This window comes from Megalops cyprinoides, chromosome 5 (assembly GCF_013368585.1).
Source record: "Megalops cyprinoides isolate fMegCyp1 chromosome 5, fMegCyp1.pri, whole genome shotgun sequence".
NCBI lineage: Eukaryota > Metazoa > Chordata > Actinopteri > Elopiformes > Megalopidae > Megalops > Megalops cyprinoides.
Window position 1 is genome coordinate 38,613,389 of NC_050587.1, and position 20,975 is coordinate 38,634,363.

General features: G+C 46.4%; 2 protein-coding genes across 5 annotated transcripts in view; both read left to right on the forward strand.

Annotated features, from left to right (window-relative positions):
* The first annotated feature begins 3,143 nt into the window (after positions 1 to 3,143).
* On the forward strand, positions 3,144 to 14,667 carry LOC118778254 (syntaxin-2-like). Of its 3 annotated transcripts, XM_036529696.1 has the most exons (11): positions 3,144 to 3,413; positions 5,468 to 5,542; positions 6,131 to 6,230; positions 8,795 to 8,869; positions 9,568 to 9,641; positions 9,785 to 9,893; positions 11,618 to 11,691; positions 12,294 to 12,431; positions 12,523 to 12,633; positions 13,090 to 13,198; positions 13,716 to 13,753. In XM_036529696.1, the coding sequence occupies exons 1-10, from the start codon at positions 3,384 to 3,386 to the stop codon at positions 13,177 to 13,179; spliced, it is 876 nt and encodes a 291-aa protein (XP_036385589.1). In that variant the 5' UTR covers positions 3,144 to 3,383; the 3' UTR covers positions 13,180 to 13,198; positions 13,716 to 13,753. The 3 variants fall into 3 exon arrangements, with proteins under 3 accessions (XP_036385589.1, XP_036385590.1, XP_036385588.1); XM_036529697.1 differs by lacking the exon at positions 13,090 to 13,198 and having other exon boundaries at positions 13,716 to 14,667; XM_036529695.1 differs by lacking the exon at positions 13,716 to 13,753 and having other exon boundaries at positions 13,090 to 13,686.
* A 3,214-nt stretch (positions 14,668 to 17,881) lies between these two features.
* The window catches only part of LOC118778055 (RIMS-binding protein 2-like), a 59,603-nt gene continuing 56,509 nt past the window's right edge, over positions 17,882 to 20,975 (forward strand). For both annotated transcript variants that reach the window (XM_036529374.1, XM_036529376.1), the window contains exon 1: positions 17,882 to 18,120. The gene's annotated coding sequence lies outside the window, so the exon portion shown is untranslated. The remainder of the gene's footprint in view (positions 18,121 to 20,975) is intronic.

Genomic DNA, 20,975 nt, shown 5'->3' on the forward strand with positions numbered 1-20,975 from the left:
GTCACCAATTAAGTCACCAAGGGAATGTCTTGGAATGCTAGCATGTGTTACTCATTTACCCTGGGGCTCTGAGATGCGTGATAATGTTGTGGGAAAGTCAGAGAAAATGGCAGAAAGAAGGACAATGGCATCAGAGTGAAGCTGCAATTCCACCTCCTCCTAGGGACAGAACCCTCTCACAGTTCCATGACAAGAACATTCCATGTGGTCAGGAACCAATCAGGCTTGACTCTTGAGACAGCTGCCCTGTTGCATGATGGGTGCTTACCAGGACACCGGCATCCTTCTCCTCTCCTCGCCTTGTGCTGCTGTTGTACTGGATCAGAACCGCATTTCCTCCCAGTGCATCACCAGCGCATGTGACGGAGCACTTCCTGTGAGCTTTTCGAAACTCTACCAGCCAATCCCGATCCCTGACCGGAATCCTAAAAGGAGATAAAGATCAGGTACAGAAGCCGCAGATGGGCACGGTGCAGCAGCACTTAAAAAAGAAAAGAAAAAGCAAAAATCAGTGGTGCTCTGCAGAGTGCACACCTCCACTTCCCAGAACTGCTGCTGCAAAAGAGTAAAACATACTTTCATACATTTCATCGAAATCGACTCATATTTTGTGATTATCCTGCGCATACAGATAAACATATCAATGGACAGAAAGACAGACAGCTAGATAGATGGATAGGAAGCTAGCTAGAGAAACAGACAGACAAGCAGATACACGAGCAGTCATGCAAACTCCACTCCACCTACCAGGGGAGAAGGATAACAAGGAAATGTAAGCTTTCTACCAACATTTTTTGTTGATTTAAGATGATGTGAGAATCTTCCCTCCCCAAAGGACACATTCCGAGTGGCTGAACAATGAGAGCCCCCTTTACGTCTGTGCAATTAGCAAATGGTGGCTTAACAAACATCACGATCCATTTGTGGATGCAATCAATAGGCCCTTTTATCCTGCCTCGCTCGAAGCGCAGAGCTTAGCAGAACAAGCGTAGCACAGTGACGCCTTTCGTGTTGTTTGACCTCACGGTGGACGCATCTGTGGGCAGCTTTGATCAAGTAATCAGCCCCCCCTGGTTTTACAGTTGATCCTTGAGGGATGTATGCACAGCTCCTGTTCCGTGTTGCTGGCGTGTAGCATGTAGAGGGTGTCTGTCTGGGCTGGTCGAAGCCAGGTTAATGAGATCAAATGAAGTCACACCATCTAGATGCGAAGCTGTCATTCACCACAAGCCCAAAGGCATCTTTTACTGTCTAACACGTACACCTAGCAGAGAGACAAAGCTGTGGAAACGTTGTCAATACGTTGAGAAAATGATCGATGGCAGGAATGCTTTTCGTCCCTGTAAGCGCTTCTGTTACCCGTTTTCTTTCTCAGAGGAGCTCCTTACGCTAACGATGCAGTTTATCACATTAGCCACAAACACTGATAGTTAGGGAGTCCACTGTGTAATTAACTGTCATATCCTCTGTTAAGGTAATTAAAGTTACATTTTATTATTATGCGTTTTTATAGCAGGCACTTTTATCCAGGGCAACTCACAAGGCTCTCACAACAAGATATGTTAAACACAATTCACTGGAGCAATAAGAGCAATTGCATCAGCACAGAACAGTCTCAAACTGTAAATAAATTAAAAACCAACAATGCAACAGCGTTGCCTAACAATTATCTTTAACAAACGGGTATATAAATCATGTTGATGAGTACAAAGAGCCCAATAATGATCTATATCAATGTTTAACAAGGACAGAGGAGGATGGCTAATCGTGAAAAAGGTGTGCTTTATTCTATACAATGCGCATCATGCAGAACTTACAATGTTATCATGAACATTACATAAAGCATTCATAACATGAACGTACATGAACATTCATTTCCACTCTATGACCACTAACACAAACCTTCACGCAACTGTGAACGCCAAGAAAATAATTATTTTTAAAAATCCTTGAGCACAATCCTTACGCTTGTGACTGTCAACAATGGGTTTGGGAAAGTGTCCTTCCAGCACACCTTAATCCCTTCAACATTACATTACAGCTTCTTAGCTAATGCTCTTATCCAAAGCAACTTACATAGCTTACAACATGTTATCCATTCACAAAGCTGGATATTTACCGCGGCAATGTGGGTTATGTTACTCGCCCAAGGGAAGATACCAGGTAACAGAACTGACGGTCACTGGGTTACAAGTTCCTAAGCACAAACCTGCTAAGCACTTACCTGCTGCACCTACGACTGCTGCTGCTGTAAGGGTCTATAAGGTCACATGACTCTCAGGTCATCGTCACTGTGTTCACCGTGGTTATTTCAGAACGAAACCTATCAGGCCTAACTGGTGCTGTGCTGGTATGGGGTGTGCCCAGCCAACCGCTAACGTAGCTATATGACATATCAGCCATTCTAACGTGAGCAGAACCCCTGTTTCAGACTTTCTAAGTTTTCATAAAGGTTATGAAAGATGAACTACATTCCAGAATGTCGATGCTGTGTCCCCATAATTAGGAAAAACAACTTGCCATGGCAATTCTGTGCGTCTTCAGGTTAAATCACGAAAACCAGGTCTCATTTTGTCAAATATCAAGTCAATTAGACGTAAAGCTAGAGTTGAAGCACAACAAAATACGCTCAAACACAATTAATTCCCATTTGTACGCACCAGTGATGAAACTTCAGTAAGTAATATAATGTAAGCAGTAACCTAAACCGCGCTTCGTTGCGGCTACGGTAGAGCAGCTTGCAAGAGAAGGTAAACAGCGACACTTCGAGGTACAAACTGGGAAAAAGGACAAACGTTTCGCTGAAACACATTCTAGGGGTCCTTATATTGCATTAAAAGTTATATACTTCATAAAATCAGTACGTTGAACCCCTCATGTCAAGTTAGGGGCAAATATTTACCTTGTTCCGGGTAAAAAAAAAAAAAAAAAAAAAACAGTTACAAATACACACCAGTAGACCTGTGTGCATCAGATCAGCGGAATCATGCATACAGGTTCAGTTTCCTCTCCAACCTGGATGCACTCGATCCGAGAGTGCAGTACATGGTCCTTACCGCGGAGAGGCGTTTCCATGGACGAGCATCCGTCCTTGAAGTTTGTGCCTGGAGTTATCCGGAGTTAACCTGCTGTAAAAAAGCGTCTCCGGAGGAAAAGACGCAACCACGGGGGAAAAATCAAGCGTAAACGTTAGTCGCTCAAACGTGTAATCGCCTGGAAAATCGCCGCAACAAACGGATCGATTTGTCCATCAGAAACTTGTTGAATTTTGAAGCCAGTTCGCTGTTTCTTGATAATCGTTGCGTTTGTGGGGCTCTGCGATATACATGTTTTCGGATCAGTTCACCGAGACGTAGCAAGCAAACTCAGCCAGCTAAGGTGTGATGAAGGACCGGTTGGCCGATCTGACAGTCGTGAGTACACTTTTGTTTGTCTTTAGTTTGCCGGCTGGCTAGCAGATTGTAGGTATCAAGCGCTTTCTTAACCGGCTAGTTTTTAGATTCCACTTTTTCATGCTTTTAAAACAGTAGCGTTAAGTTATTGTGCTTTATTAGCCTTAGCTAACGTTAGCTAGTAAGCTACCTAATTGGCTAAGTCATGACGGGGATCATTCTGATTATAGGCTATTTGTTTATGTATCATTTTGTCAAGTAACGTTAATGATTTAGTTTTACTTCATTAGTTAGGTTTGCTATACCTTAGCTAGCTACAGTGGCTAGCTGGGTACGTGAACTCTTTGCGTTAATACCTTACTACCAACCGTCTAACTACCAAATCCTTGCTAAACTTAAATAAACTTATCTGGGTTTAAGACAGTAAATGTATGCGTCATCCTGTCAAAGATTAATTTTAGATGGCGCACTTTAATATGACACATGGTAACGTTATCATAGATGTTAATAACCCGGTTTCAGGTGTGGCATGTTCCCAAAGGCGCTTGCGGGTGGTAACCTTTCTCTAGGCAACGGAAAAATAGCTCAGTTGCGATTGGCTAGCTAAATATGGCTAAGTAAAATATACTGATATTAACAGAATAATAAATGCATTTATGTGAAGTGTCAATACAGTGATGTGTATCATATTTCCCGGTTTGTCAAAGGCAGATGGCTACTTGCGACTTTGAGGAAGTCGGTGCGTCATGTTGCTGGACAAAGAAAACATAATATCCGATTGCCGTGATATTGAGTCCACATACCCCTTTCCCATTTCACAGTTTTATTACATTAATCACTCTTAATTTGAAAGCGTTCCCCTTGTAGGCTGTGGGCAATATGTATCTTTGCCGATTCATATATTTTTTCTAAGGTTCTGTGGGAAACTAACGGGGGACTATGTGCGCCACTGCGTGTCAGGTCAGTTGATAAGACAATTTGTCGTTAATTTAGAGTTGGTAATTTTCGCTTCTGAAGTCCCAACTTCTCATCGTCGACTCCATGCAACCGGAAATCTGAAGAACTCCCAGGACAGTGGGAGGCTGGTTGGGGGCGACAGCCTGAAGACTCAGATTCCTCTTATCGCCGTATTTTCGCAGTCACGCACAGACTGCGTTCCAAGGCCCGCTACCTCGGCCAAGTCGGGGCTTGTAGGTAATGTCTGATGGATTACGGTCAAAACGTGTTGCAACAGAGAGGCACAATTCACAGGGCTGCTGCAACAGCCCCTTGCAAGATCCAACCAGACACCACAGAGTGGTCGCAACTATAGCAGGCGAATACCATCCGACGAGGAAATGTGGCACGTACGGGCTTGGAAGAACACGAGCTCCGCCAACACAATGCACCCGTGCTTAACATTTCATCTCTACCTTGAAGGTGTTTTTACAGCCTAGGATGTCTTGCTTTAGCTTTCACATTTCCACTTCTGCTGTATTTTTGTCAGTGCTATCTGTAAACGCAGCGGTTTGTCTCAGCTGTTCCCATTGCAATTTAATATGTGTGCTCAGAGTCGGCCTATATTACTTTAATGTCTCAAGTTCCCTGATGCATATCTGTAAAAACATTCAGTGGAAAGCGCAGAAGATGAAGTGACGCTCCCGCCATGTCGTGCTTTTGTCCATACACTCAGGGTACAGTACACAGCTGAACTCTGTTTGTGGAAGCTGACAACACTGTAGCCATGAGGGTGATGTGGGTCAGTCACTTGGAGGCATTCCTGTCTGTTCACCGCACAGGGAAGAACACTGTTGAAATGTAACGCAGACAGAGCTGCTCAACAGATAAATGGCGGAGATTTACACGGCCCTTAAAATGCAGACATCCCCTCAGTCGGCTGTCAGTGAGTCTACGCTGTGAACAGTTCGGATTTTTGTTCATTCCTCGGCCCATTCAGGGTGATGTCTCTGAGGGTGGCCTAGACTCTAAGGGTAGCTTTTCTGTGTGGTTCTTGTCTTCTCTCTGGGGTCCTCTTTGGGGACAGAGGTTGGGTTTATTAAGCCACCATAGTGATGGTGCTGCTTCTCTTCCCACAGAGCAGCAAGAATGGGAGAGATGATGTCACTGTCCCGGTGGAGAGGGAGTCCTTCATGGAGGGATTCTTCAGAAAGGTATCGCGCACGTGTGTGTGTGTGTGTGTGCGTGTGTGCGTGCGTGCGTGCGTGCGTGCGTGCGTGTGTGTGGCTCATAGTGTCTGAGTCTAACAGACTCACATCTGGGCTTGCCTTGCTGTTGCAGCTGGAGGCTGTTTGTATTGGTTTGCGTAATTGTTTAATTGTTTAAATGAATGAATCTGTGAATGATGTGTAACTGTACATGGAAAAAAGTGTTTAACTGTTTGGGTAATGGATGGTGTGTGTGTGTGTGTGTGTGTGTGTGTGTGTAATGCTGATAACACATGATGTTTATGTAATGTGACCGTAAAGCTAGTATATGCTTTTTGTGTAACAGCAGAGTTAATAGGTGTTGTTTTGGGTCTGTGCAGATGATGGGTGGTGTTTGTGTGAATGTATGGATAATGGATGCTGTTTGTGTGAATGTATGGATAATGGATGCTGTTTGTGTGAATGTATGGATAATGGATGCTGTTTATGTGAATGTATGGATAATGGATGCTAGTTTTGGGAATGTATGGATAATGGATGCTGTTTGTGTGAATGTATGGATAATATATATGGATGTTGCTTTGGGACTGGCAGGTGGAGGAGACTCGACGGCTCATTGATCAGATCGCCTCACAGGTGGAAGAGGTGAAGAAGAAGTACAGCTGCATTCTGTCAGCCCCTGACCCCGATGACAGTGAGTCTGAAATGTATTACCTACATCCACACCTGTACACCTAGGTCTACCTGTTCACCATACCTGGCACCTCACCATGAATGCATCCAGGACTGCAACGGGACAGAGCTGTTTCGATCACCACTTGTGGACTAAGTTGTTTTATTTGGGCGATTGTCTTCATGTGAAAAGTCAACACAATTATCAAATACAGGAAAGAATGGATTTTTTAAAATGATGTTTTGTCATTTTTAGTCATTTTAGTCATTTTTAATGACTGTTAAATTAACAGGGGCAGCAGTGTAGCATAATCATAAGGAGCAGGACTTGTAACCAAAAGGTTACTGGTTCGATTCCCTGCTGGGTGCTACGCTTGGACAAGGTACTTAACCCAGAATTGCCTTAGTAAATATCCAGCTGTATAAATGGATAACATGTAAAAATTATAACCTACGTAAATGTCACTAATGTAATAATGTAATGTAATGTAAGTTCATTCCTCTGTGTACTAACTATTGAGAATTATTTCCAATAGAGAGTTGAACATGTTACTGGATGGAACTGACAATGTATGTCCATGTCTGGGTGTGCATTCATGGGAGATGTAGTTTTTTTCCTCCCGTCAGCTTCCTATAAGAGTGAATTGAAAAACCAGAAAAAAAATGGCATATTACTCCTTGACCCTGGGAAAAGGCAAACCGGTAACTGTAGGAAGACAGTGTAATGGCATGAAATATCCATCAGATCACTGCATCAGCTGGAGTCTAGAGACAGTTTTGCATCCAGACAGGCTATGAGGATGGCCTTCTGTCCAGCAGTGACCAGGGCAGGAACATCATGAGTTTCACGTTATCAGTCTTCTTGCATGTCAGCTCATCCCAGAAGATGGTAGCAGATCTACTCGAAAGCCTGGAGTAACCAGCTGGCCTTGGGCAGGCCTTGGACAGCATTGTGTTACTGTCTGAAAAATGCATGACCATCCTTTTTTAATCAGGTTCACTATTCACCTGCTGCATGTGCAGCTTTGGAGAGCTGGCAGTTTAAAAGTGAAATGACCTGAAATGAGAACACTGATCCTCCTGGTGGGCTGAAGGCCGGGCCACGGCCCTCGAAGATCAGGGCGGGGGCTCTGTCAGAACAAACACCTCTGTTCTGTCCTGTAGGAAATGTCAGGTCGGCCTAAATGCAAATCAGCCTGAGACCGGGAGAGGGCTGGATGTGAACCTGAGGTTAATCTGGACCCCCAGGCACCCCTGGAGAGTAGAATCAGGGGTTTGGCTGTGCCTCCAGTCTGCTTAACAGCTTCTCAGTTTAACCGGGTGCCTGCAGGAATAGAGCCCCCGACGGAAGTACTCATATAAACAGCGTGATTTGCAGTGGCCCAGCCTGAGCTCATACCTCAGGATAAATACAGAGCTTTTCGGCCTGAGTGGATGGGTGTCGCTGAGACTGACACTGTGAGGGAGAAGTGAGAGTGTGTGAAGGCGCATACACACTGCAGCTGTGTGTGTGTGTGGTTGTTTGCTCCTCCCCACGAGCCACACGGCTCAGCTCAGTGGACACGGCCGCTTAGGTCTGCTCCTATTGGCTCGGGGCCCGCAGCATCACAGCAATAAAAATCCATCACCCCCGAGAGCACAAACATCGGCCAGTGTGTATTTATGTTGCACAGAGAGGTCCTTTATTCAGTTTCACACAGCCAAAATTTAGCGGCTGTCCCGAAAGAGTCACATGATCCGGTGTGGGAAGCCGAATTTCCTCTTGTAACGCTATTGGGATGGACCAGCGGTTCCTGTTTTTAAATGAAGGCGTGAGCTTCTTACAGATTCCCCCGTGCTGTCATGGCTGGATTCAGGATCGCCTCCACCCGCTTCATGTGAATAAATCTGCCAAAATTGAGTTGATTTAAGAAACTGTTTTCCATCCTTGCAGAACATCCACTCTGAAATGAGCAGAACTCTATGGGGGGGGAAAATAAATAAATATACATCATATTTGCTGAAGTAATAACTCTAGGTTAAGGGCAAAGTGCACTGTGGTCAGAATGAATCAGGCCTTAAAGGGGAATGTCTGCCTGGCTGCCTGGCTGGCAGTGTTCACTATAGGCATCTGCGCAGTACCCAGCAGGGAATCTGCCCGTCTGCGCACAGATCCTGACTGTGCAGTCGAGTCATTGCTGAAGGAGAGGGACACTTGAGTGATGTGGGGGGGGGTCAATACTGTAGTACTCAGTACTTCCTCTGAAACCAGCACGGTGTTCAGTGTAGATCATATCCCTCACTAGTGTTTAGTATTGTTTAGTACTGTTTTTTTTTATTGTAGACCATGTCCTGGCGCTGGTGTTCAATAGAGACCATGTTTCTTACTGGTGTTCAGTGTAGACCATGTCCCACGCTGTTAGGAAATGGTATTTGCATGATGTGTCCCTAGCCCTTAGCCTGGTCATCGCGCTTCAGATATCTCGGTGTCTGAGAGTGTCTGAGTGAGTGTAATTGGATGTCACCAGGTCCGGGGACGCCGCTGTACTTCACCCCGGCAGTCCCCGGCTGACAGGCATGTGTCTCTGTGTGTCTCGTCTCTCGCAGGGATGAAGGGCGAGCTGGAGCGTCTCAGCGAGGACATAAAGAAGAACGCCCGCACCGTGCAGGCCGGCCTGAAGAGTGAGTGAGGGGCGCTCACCTGGGGGGGAGGGGTTCAGCCACACGCCCTGCCTACCCTGCGCCTTACAGACAATATACAATACAAACACAGCAGCACAGCCTCATGGGTAATGGCAGCTCACCCCCATTCATTTATGTACTGTCACTATCCCATGGGGGTGCCTGAAGCCTGAGCCTGAGCCTGATATTCTGACAGATTAAAATCTTCAGTGAGGTCCTTATCTTTAATCAGAACTGCATGTCAGTGTTTTCTTTGGCCTGATTTCGGGGAGTCTAGCTTTCCCATTTCTGCTTCAAAATATTTCAAAATGCTGGTCTTTCTTCCATTTTACGCTTTAAATGAACTTTCACATTTATGAAAGTGTTTAGTTTGGCTGCCCAGATCCTTGTTTTCAGGCTTTGCATGTATAAGGCCCAGTTTCTGTGACAACTGAAGTTTCTATGACATGCGGCGGAGGTGTGATTTGCATCCTCACCTTTTCTTCACCTGGAGCACAGAAAGGGACGCGGGGCGGGCCGAGTGTGATTTGGCAGTCAAATGTTGGACAGTGTCATTGTTTCGTCATGGTGCTTCTTCCTGGTGGTGAGGTCACTGGAGCCTTGCCCTCGGTGTTGGCTGTGGCTGTGGTACAGGCGAATGGGTGAAAGGCAGGGCAGAGGTAGGGGGCGCTGTTGAGGTGCTAACTCTGTGTTCCCAGCCATGCAGCAGGGTCTGCCCCAGGATGAGGACGCAATCAGGGCCTCCGTGAATCTCCGCATCCAGAAGACTCAGGTCAGGACCTGCTCTGCATTTGCTTAGTCTGTTTGGTACACACACACACACACACACACACACACACCGCACTTGTTACCAGCACTCCCGAGTTGAGAGTTTCTTCTTGTGACGCGTGCCTCTGCTTGGTGTTTCCCGTACAGCACTCACAGCTGTCGCGCCGGTTCGTGGAGGTCATGACCCTGTACAGCGAGGCACAGGTGGCCTTCAGGGAGAAAAGCAAAGGCCGCATCCTGAGACAGCTGGAGATCAGTGAGTTTCGCACGGATCCGCTCTGATCACAGAGACCACTCCCATCTCTCTTGGGTCTGTCAACACATACAATAAATGTTTCCAGCATACAAATCGCTGGCACTTACAAACCACATTTCTATGAGGCTGGAAATAAACACCAAATTAAATTGGGTGGTGGATGAGCCACAATAAAGCCCCGGTTACAATAAACAGTCTGGGCCACTGTGCCCCACGTAAAGTTAACCAGCACCCTCCCAAAGCTGTGTTACCTAGTTTTTCATTCTTCATTTGTCCATATAAGAATGGAAGGTGAGGGTCATTTAAATACACAGGTATACATGGCCTTGCATCTGTTTTTCCCTGTCTGCACCTGGCATGCTGGGCACAGTTATTGTTTACCTGAGTCCCTCCCCTTTAAGAACAGGTGTGGTGTTTACCTGCCTGCCTCAGTGTCATTAACCACCTCCTCTGACCTTGAGAAGAGCAGAGGAAATGCTGCTGCCTGCAGCAGGTGACACCTGGTGGTGTTGCCTGGGAAACAGTAGGCAAGAGTGCAGAGGTTGCTATGGAGAGAGGCAGGTCACATGACTAATGGGGCGTGTCCTTGTAGGGTTGGTTCTGGTAGGGGAAACTGCTGTCTGTGTCAGGGTGTTTGTGTTTGAAAGCTGACGACAGCTCCTTTCAGCCAGACTCAAAGAGCTGTCCCTTTATTCTTATGTTAAAACACTGATAGCATTATTATTATATAGCACTTTAATTATGCTATAAGTGGTTATCTCACACCTGGTGCGGCCAGTTTAAAAGGCAGGGGAATCGGAGACACACTCCTGTGGGCTTTGTGTCTCTCTCCTTCGGTTTGTGCCCAGATAGGGAATTCCCAGGGTAAACCACAGACAGTTACACCTGAATCTGGTCACGTGACCCTGCATTTTTAACCGTCTCTGTCTGATGTTCCTCCTCATTGTCAAACATGCGGTGTGAAACGTTCCCTTCAGTCTCGCCAGGCTGCTGTTCTCTGTCTGCTAGCGTTACGCCTGCGGGGCAGAGCTAGGGGCTGTGCTGAATTCGATCCTGGACAAAACTATCGATGTCTGTCTCTGTCTCTCTCTCTCTGTCTCTCTCTCTCTGTCTCTCTCTTTGTCTCTCTCTCTGTCTCTTTCTCTGTCTCTCTCTTTCTCCCCTTCCCCCTCTCTCCCTCCCTCTCTCTCTCTCATAGTAAACTCAGTGTGCATGGTGGATGTGGCCTCTGGCTCTTCTCTCTGTTACTGTATCTCACTTCCACTGCCCCTCCTACCTCCCCAGGCCTTCGTGGTTCACTGGGTGCAGTCAGTAGCACAGATCTGTCTCTCTTTCACACGCATGCATGCTCACACACACACACATACACATACACATACACATACACACACACACATAAACACATACACATACACACACACACACACACACACACACAAAATACATACTCTTTATGATTGGATAGCTTTCCTTCTCCAGCCTCTACTCCTGTTTCTGTGTCTCCACAGTGTAGACCGGTCTCAGGCTAAGACTGAATTCCATTTAATGTGTTTATTAAAATTGAATGATGGTTTCAATATTGTATTTCAACACATTACTCTGGTACGCTGCCCTTCTTCCCAAATGTAAAATAATCAATTTGATGTTGTAGTTTTAAAGTGGATTGTGAAATCTGTGCCTCGGTTTTTGAAAGCCCACATATCTGAATCGTTTCTGTCTTAAAGCTGGAAAATCGACCACCAACGAGGAGCTGGAGAATATGCTGGAGAGTGGGAATGCCTCCGTGTTTATCTCTGATGTGAGTCAGCAGAGTTCTTCCACATGCACTCATTTAACAGACAGTCTTCTCCACAGCAGCTTACGAAAATTGCACTCAACAGCGCACAGCAATGCTTAGGCAAGTAGCCGCACAGATATTGAATTGTTAGCACAATCTTTGAAATGTAGTGCCATTATTGTTCTGCAGGCATGCTGTGTTCCCTTCCTGGAACTGCACCTCTGGCCCATCATTACTATTTGCTGTATGACTGTTTCCCAGTAAATGTTTATTTAAACTGCTAAGCCTAACCTAATTAATTGAGAGCTTAGCTGCAAGGAAAGCCAGAGCCATTAAGTGGCTCTCAGCGCCCTCTGGTGGAGGTTTAGAACTCATCGCCCCAGAGAGTTTTCACTTGATACGCACTCTTTTACAGTTCTCAGCATAAATAAAAGTGGTGTATTTACGTGTATTTAATATTGTGATGCCAGTTGTCAGTACTAAATTTAATGAATCCTCCGTCCTTGTTCATGAGAATTTAATCTCAAATGTGGGATTGGTGTATGAAGTTAGCTGTTATCCAGCCGGTGGGTTGGGCTGTGGCTAGGCTGGCAGAGCTCTTTAAAGCCCCTGTGCCGGCGCAGGTGATCTCGGACTCCCAGATCACGCGGCAGGCCCTGAACGAGATCGAGTCGCGACACCAGGACATCTTGAGGCTGGAGTCCAGCATCAGGGAGCTGCACGAGATGTTCCAGGACATGGCCATGCTGGTGGAGACCCAGGTACCGCCCGCTGCACCGCCCCGCCCTCTCCCGCCCTCACGGCAGGGCTAATGACCGATGACGTTCTCGTTTCCCGCCTTTCTCCCCCCAGGGCGAGATGATCAACAACATCGAGAAGAACGTGAACAATGCAGCGGAGTACGTCGCCCGGGCCGAAAAGGAGACCAAAAAAGCCGTTAGGTACCAGTCTAATGCCCGCCGGGTAAGGCTCCTCCCCAGTTTCCCCAGTCTGTTCAAGAGCAGCGAGCCCACCTCATAAAGGCCCCTGCGTTCCCACCAATCACGTCTCTCTAGAGGGGCGCCCTCTGGTGGCCACTCTCTGCAGTGCCCTCTTGTGGTCACACTGGGTGTTGCCCTCTTGTGGTGACACTCTCTATCTCCCTCTTGTGGCCGTACTGTGCAGCTACAACTGTAGCATTTACAGAAGTAGTTGTGTGTTGTTCACCTCTGTCTGCTGTAAAGGAAATTCAAAATAAATGTGATTTGCAATGAAAAGAAACCGATCAGCTGTCTCACTGACTGTGTTGGAACGTGTGCATGATCTTTCCAGTGCAGCCCAGGTGTTGCGTGAGCAGGCTTAACTCGCTGCTGTTGCATTGCTGTGTGCCGTGTTTAACCCCTCAGTAACCACCCGTGTCTTGCTCTTTGTTTTTGGCAGAAATACATAATACTTGCCATAGTTGTGCTGGTCCTGCTGGGTGTAATTGCACTTATCGTTGGTCTGTCAGTGGGGCTTCCCAAACCATAGTCCTGACACCCTCCCCTAGGTAACTACTGCCCCCGTATCACTTAACACCAGCTCCCACGGCACTGAACACCGCTGCCACCTCATCAGTTAACACAAACTACCACAGAATCACTTAACAGTGCTGACTGCTCTGTCACTTAACGCATCTACCATCACTTAACACTAACTACTACAGCACTTAACACCCACTACCATTGCATTAATTAACATAAAGTGCTGCAGAATCACTAAACACAGCTAACCACTGCATCACTTAACACTACTACCCCGGCATCACTTAACACTAAATTACTACCATGTCACTAAACACTGGCCACCTGGCCTCACATGAATGTAACAGAAAATTCTGTGCACATCAGTAGGTGCAGATAGCATTGGATAAGCTGAATGATTGACAGTTGATGTCATAATGCCAGGATGTGAGCGACCTATAGGGTGTGAGCTGTGAGCATGTCCATTCCCAGAGCCAGCTGATTTCCGTTCTTTCTCTCTTTTTTCTTTTCTTCCTTCCTGCCCTTTTTGTCTTTGTGTTGCAGAAAGCTCTCTTTCTCGCTATTTTTGTGTCAGTGGGTGTCATCGTTTTAGCCATCATCATTGGGACCACGGTGTCGTAGTGGCGGTCCCCTCTGGCTAAACGAAAAGAGAGGAAAATAAGGAAAAACGGGAGGAGCGGAAAATAGAGGGGGCTCAGTGGGGTGCCCGGTGGTGTGTGCGCAGAGTGCAGTGGTACTCCTCCAGCTCTGAAGAACAGACCCTTCCCGCTAACCTGAATCCTCTTGGCCAATGGGATGCCAGGGTCCTGGGGGAGAAGCCAGCTCCTGCTTTTCCTGTTGAGATTTCCCAGGACAGCATCTGTGTTCAGTGTCTGTAATCTCATGCGCTTCACTCACTCTGCTATACCAGAACCGTGTTCAGTTAGCAGGGTTTTTGAAAATGTATTTTAAAAATCAGTAACATGATGCACACACACAGACACACAGATACACAGGCACACACACGCACACACACACCAAGCATGTGATTTCCTTTGTCTGGTTCACCATGCCTTTCCTTTTTTCCTGATTGATTTGGATTAGTAAACAACAGTTGACATTTTTCTTTTTTCTGGTGATGTGCTGCCTACCTGCTCCACTAGGGGGCACAGCTATCATACAGACCAGCTTTGTGGAGGCCTGCCCAGGACGAGCAATCTCCTTTGCTTGCTCGCAGTCGTCAGATTAGAGCAGATGCTGGCATGTATGCACTGATCTTTTTGTCATTAGATGGACTAAATAATTAGATTAAGGCATCCACGGGATATGAAGATCAGTGGATCTGTCTCTAAACTGATCCTGTTGAGCAAGCAGCATGTCAGCTCTTTGCAGTCTGAGTCACTCGTATTTTTTAATATTTTTTATTCCCCACGCACTCTAAGCTTATTCCTGTGTAATATTAGACCCATGTTTATATTGTAATATTATTTTGCAGCTTGTAATTTTATTTGTAAAAATTAATGTAAAGGCTTATTTTGTTTGACAGAAATTTTGGTTTTGTTTCATGTGTCTCGTGTTGTGAAAGCTTAGCCTGACCAGAAGAAAGTCTTAGATTGACTGAAAACTATAGAGTTGTATTATAACAGATATGTTATATTATTATATAGAGAGTGCCATGAACTTTAAAAATGCAAACACATTGTTAGAACAACAGATTTATTTTTTTGAATTGCCCTGTATTTGTATAAAAAATTACATACATACCTCACTCATAACACTCATACATCAATATTATTTCTGGTTTTGTTTTATGCAAATATGATTCAATATCTGTTATCTAATGGTTCGTTATTCATGGATTTAAAAGAAATGTAATTGTTCACTTAATAGAAAATCATCTGGGCCCTGAGGTGTTTAGTAATGATTGGTCTGAGTTGCTGGTAAATGCCAATATTTAAGAGAAAGAAAGAAAACCAGCTGGATAAGCTGTCAGGAAGACCGTACATCAGCCCTACATGTGGACTGATTAGGAGCAAATGATTAGTTGTGTTGTCTTATACCTGCACAAATAAGACAAAGCCAAATCAGTTCTACCTGAATATGAAGTCCACCTAGACTAGACGTTTACCCAGATCGTAGTCTGCCCGCATCAGAGGTTTACCTGGATTTGAGGCGAATCTGGGGTTCACCTGGTTCAGTGGTATATCTGGGTCAGGGCTTTACCTGGAACAGCACATCACTTTCAGCGGTGCACACCAGAGCTGTCTGTGCTGAAAAACAGCTAGTATTTTTTGAAAGGGTGGGAACATCATTTTTTTACTGTTAGTGCCTGTAGTGCCTTAAAAATCTGGACCTCTGCCAGTCTGTTTCTGTAGACAGAAAAGAAAGAGACTGCCATATATTTGAGCTGTTGTGAATCAAACTGGTTTCTGCTTGCTTTGTTTAGTTGCAAATTGGTTTTAGTCCCTCTTTACAGAGGTCTCCTTAAGAGTCTTGTTTACACTTTTTAAATTGGTTACCTGAAATGTTGCAAAATCAAATAAAGTCATAATTTTATATTTCTAACAAGTTGTTCAGAGCTGTTAATGTCATTGTTTTAGTTTGCTTTTGTGTCTCTCTCTTTCCTGAACCTGATGGGGTTGCGGTCTGCCCCCGGACAGCTGGACCCTGCAGCCTTGGAGAGGCTTCAGTGCTGAGAATGCCTTTCCTCTCTGCTCACCAGTAAGATAGGGGAAGACGCTTTCTCTTGAGGGTCAGCCATGCTTATTGACCGTAATGCCAAAAACGGAACCTGAAATGGTCGGCCCGATTCTGGACCACACCTGATTGGGAGTCAGGCTTTTCCCTGCCCTGCTTTGTCACATCACATTATTCATGCTGATTCCAGGTCAGTTTAAGAGGGGCATTCATTTTTAAACGCCACTCACTTATTCAGATGGATGCTTTCCCTGTGCAGCTGGGGTTAAGTGCTGTCCTTCGCTCAAACTACAGCAGCTTTAGTTAAAGGTCTGACTCCCTAATGAGAAAGCAATGCATGGTGTGTGTGGTTGGGACAGGCAGTGTGCGAGGCGTGGTCTCTCCTGTTGGAAGCCAGCTGTGGTGTGCTGCGATTGGCTGGGTTGTGTTGACAGCAGGTGTGGCATTGTTTTAGAGGATGCCACAGACGGGGACTGAGCAATGGCCTATGAGTTGAATGGGCTTTGGCTTGATCATCACTGGAATCTCTTGCTACCCAAGTCCACACTGACTCATCGAAGCTGGCTGTGATTCAGGGTCATTTTGATCAAATGTAGGATAGTCTTTCAGGTAATTCTGTGGTTGCTGTGTGTGCTGTTTAAGGATTCTGAAATGACAGGAGAATGTAGGTTTTAAACACCACCTCTCCAATCAGGAGGCCAGAACACCCCGTCACTCAGAGCCCCGTTGGCCAATGCCGATTCAGACCGGTTCCTTCCAGTCTGGTTGATGTCAGCGCTTGACAGTGGTGCTCAGGGTGTGGCTTTGTCATTTCTGTGGTGATGTCATCTGTTGCGTTGCCTCCCTCTGACCCAGGATTGTGAAGCTGGGAGCTTTATGCAAGAGCCCTGCCAGTTGCTAGGCAACAGAGTGGAGGAAAGTGTTACGAGTATCGCGTTGCATTTTTCCCCTCTTCCACCCCCCCACCCCCCCCCCAACAGCCAGCAGTACCAACTGCCCTGCCCAAATACACCATTGTTTTACACCTCTGCACTTAAGATCTCGCTTTGTGATTGGATAGGATGGGGAGAGGGGACAGCTGATTGGGATGTTAGTTTGTGGGTTGCTGGACCGTGGGGTGGGGGGTGGGGGGTGGGGCCCACCCCCCGGGAAATGGCCGAACCGGGAAATGGCCGAATAGCAGGTTAGACAGGGACAGTGAAATATCTCTGCTACTTTAGTCGCACCTCAGAAGAAAGAAGAGGCAGAGAAGGAAAAAGGTAAAAAAAAAAGAACCTCAACAGTCACACTATGTGCTTTACGAGAGAGGGAACAGCCAGAAGCCTCGGCAGTGTGCGTGTGCCCCATCTTTAGTCTGTACATACACACACGAGCGAGTGGGTGTGTTTGAGTGAGAAAGAGATGGATGTGGAAGCAAACAGAGAGAAGAGTGTTTACAAATATGTATGTGAGGGAGACACAGCGTAAATCTATGGGTGCATGCATGTGTGGCAGAGAGAATGAGTAAATGTGTGTGTGTGTATTTATGAAAGACTGATAGTGAATGTGTGTGCGCGTGTGTGAGAGAGTAAACCTCAGTATGCGTGTGAGAGAATGAGTGAGTGTGTAATTCTGAGAGAGTGAGAATGTGGGTGTGTGTGAGGGGGAGCAGGTGAATGTAAGAGACAGAGTGAGTGTGTGGGTGTGTGAGAGAGCTAGAGCATGCGGATGTATATGACAGCAAGTAAGCGTGTGGTAAGAGAGAGAACACGTGTATGTGTGTGTGTGAGGGGAGAGAGCGAGAGGGTGAGTGTGTGTGAGAGGGAGGGAGAGAGTGGAGGTGTGTGAGAGAGGGAGGGAGAGAGAGCGTGTGGGTGTGAGAGGGAGACAGAGGGGGAGAGAGCGTGCGTGCGTGTGTGTGAGAGAGGGAGAGAGAGAGCGTGCGTGTGTGAGAGAGAAGGAGAGAGAGAGAGCGAGAGAGCGCTCGTGTGTGTGAGAGAGAGAGAAATAGGGAGAGAGAGAGAGTGTGTGTGTGTGTGTGTGTGTGTGGGATCTGCTGTGTGTGCGTGGCTGCTGGTGTCCTCCCCTCAGCACTGGGAGAGATGCTCTCTCTCTCTCTGCTCGCCGCCTGGCAGAGCCTCTGTTCGCTGCCACAGCTGTGAACCTCGCGAAGCTGCTGAGGCTTCTGAAGCCTGGGCACGGAGCCGCGTGCAGCTGACACACCGCCGTCGCCCTGTCTGTGCCGCCGGAGGAGGGAGCAGCGTTCCCGGGACACACCAGCGCTAAACACGAGGTACCGCCAGACCCGCCAGTCCCGGCAGACCCGCCCGCCGGATCTCCGGCACTGCAGGAGCCATGCTCCTATTACCGCTCAGCGGAGCCACTGTGCTCGGTGTGTGTGCGTGTAGGTGTGCATGTGCGTGTGTGTAGGTGTGTGTGTGTGTGTGTGTGTGTGCGTGTAGGTGTTTGTGCGTGAGTGTATTTATGTAAGTGTGTGAAAGTGTATGTGTGTGCAGGTGTATGCATATGTTGGTGTGTGTGCGTGTGCGTGCGTGTGTGTGTGTGTGTGTGTGTGTGTGTGTTGGTGAGCTCAGACATGAGTTTTCATCAGGATTGGGATCTAGGCAAGGCTGGGTGGGGGAAATGGCCTTATGCAGGATCCTGATAAGATTTCTAATCACAGAAAGAGTGCGTGTGTGTGTGTGTGTGTGTGTGTGTGTGAGTGGCATATCCCGCAGCTGTGTGAAGCAGAGTGAAGCCCAGGCTGGACTCTGTGGCCTGGACACTGTTTTTAAACTGACAGCTCTAACACCTCTCAGGGAGAGAGAGAGAGAGGGAGGAGAGAATGAAAGCAGAGCTTACACTATGGGGTTAGAGACAGAGAACAAGAGAAGGTGAGAAAAGAGGATGAGAGAGGGAGGGCAGAAGAAAGCCAGAGAGGAGGAGTTAGTCCAGGCTGAAGGTCACTCTCGGTGGGAAAGGTGATGGGATTGGGGCCGGCCCTCTCCCCCCGCTGAGCGCAGCGTGTGAACGCCCAGGGAAAGACAAAGCACTTACATCTGCTACAAAGCGGCTCCACTCCTGCGTGCTGCTCAGGGCTCTGACAGAATGCAGGACCGCCGTAGTAGTGCAGAGGTATTGATTATGAATCCGTTATGATGACATTCTGCGCGCTATAACGCAGACGCTGGCCACGCGATGGGTGTGACCGAGACACAGCGGAGCATTTGACACAGCTGTTCTCTGTGAGCCGCTGCATACCAAGCCATTGTGCTCAATATACAGCGCACTCCCTTTACAGAAAATTACTGATATAGGAATCAATCACATATAGTGATCAAACATATTGGGACAGAATCAATTCTATACTAAAATGCTGAAGTGTTACACTTGTAAGAAGTCTGCCTGTAAGGATTATTTTGGGCTCAGTCGCAACATGTTGTTTGATCTTAGGTTGAGTGCAATGGTGATTCATATGTGTGGGGAAAAGAGGCATCAAGAGTTTGAATACAGTTAGTCTTGTATCTGGTTAATTACTGTAGCACACAGCATGAAAAGTTATTTTGGAAAAAAAAAGCTGTGAATGGATATATGAGTCAACATGGCAGAGAAAAAAAAAGAAGAAGGAAAGAAAAAGAGGAAAAGTGATGTCTTCTGACGGTGCTTTTCTTAAGATCATGCCAAAGAGGTATAGCTGGGAAGCTGGACACACACTGATTACTAATTGGCTGGCTGACGGACATATTAACCAGGTATTTGATTGACTAAAAAGTTGATTAACTTGCTAACTAATTAACTGATTACCTGACTTCTGGCTGCCTGATTGACTGACCAGCTGACTGGAGAGTTGGCTTGATGGTTGGGTCACTAGCTGATTGGCTGACTTACTGACTATTTAAAAAAACTCATTGGCTTGTTGGTTTTTTGGCCAATGAGCTGGCTCACTGGCATTTTGGGTGGCTAATTGGTTGATTGTCTGGGGGCCAGTTGATTGGTTGGCTGAATGATTATTTGATTGACAGGTTGATTGACCGATGAACCAGTTAATATACTGGCAGAGGCCGGTGACAGGAAGTGATCCAAAAGCATGGATGACATGGTTTATGTCTGCATTATGGAAACTGATCATTGTGTTTAACTTAACGGTTGTTTGTAACACCCAGTACGAGAAACTAGGAAGAAACTAGGAAGTCTAAGAAACTAGAAATCAATTAGGTAATCAATTTAGAAATATATCCTGATTCAGGAAAAAAAAAATATCAGACTGCTCAGACTGGGATCTTTTCATGAAATTTTGTGCTACGTCAGACAGACTGAGAAAGTCTGAATTTAAAGAGGATCTTTTTTGGGGTTGAGGGTATATTTCTTTGGCTCAATGAGCCCCATTGCACAGTGGGAGTCAAAGGGATCATATGCCCAGTCAGACAGCTGTTTGCGCTGCTCCCATTGGCTGTCTGTTGGATCTTGGAGGTCTGTGCTGGGTGGTTCATAAGATCTGGACCTGGATGTCTCTGGATTCCTGGAGCATAAAGCAGACTGAGGTACAGCCTAACCCCATGCACAAGACATCACCCTGTCAATCCACTACCAATCCAGCTCTTGTAATGTGGGGTGCCAAGGGGTGGTGCAGGGGTCACCATTGGTAAAAACCTTTCCATGAAGTGGGGATTGGGAGTTGCAGGTACTCAGCTTAAGTATTGGGTTGTTGGCTATGGTGGCAAAATATACTTAAACTAAACCTAAATCCGGAACCAGTTCTGCTACCTGTTGCAGAAGATGCCAGTAGACATGGAAAAATTCTGTTTAATTACCTGAGGTCTGCGAGCCTCTGTTAAACTCACTGCCCTCAAAGTGATGCTGGGGTGTTTGTTGCTAGGGACTGAGCCCTTCCAGGTGTCATGTTTCACGGAGAATCCCCCTTCCCCAGCCGTGAAAGAGACAGTGGGGGAAAAACAACATTGTCTATTTTCAGCTTTGCAGTCACAATTTTTTGAAAACATCATTTTGTTTTGTTAAGACGAGCTTCAGATTCAGAAACTATATGAATTATGTGAGTGATACAAAGGAAGCTGAGTGAATTTTATTGCCGTCGTGTCTCTTGGGATGTTGTGGTTTTGTGTTCTAATGAAGACTAAATGGAACAGTGAG

What these genes read in the sequence shown, in the direction of transcription:
- LOC118778254 (XM_036529696.1), top strand. Translation starts at nt 3,384, where the DNA reads ATGAAGGACCGGTTGGCCGATCTGACAGTC. An exon ending in GGTTGGCCGATCTGACAGTC is followed by an intron (nt 3,414 to 5,467) that starts GTGAGTACACTT and finishes CTCTTCCCACAG; the next exon opens with AGCAGCAAGAATGGGAGAGA. An exon ending in AGCCCCTGACCCCGATGACA is followed by an intron (nt 6,231 to 8,794) that starts GTGAGTCTGAAA and finishes CGTCTCTCGCAG; the next exon opens with GGATGAAGGGCGAGCTGGAG.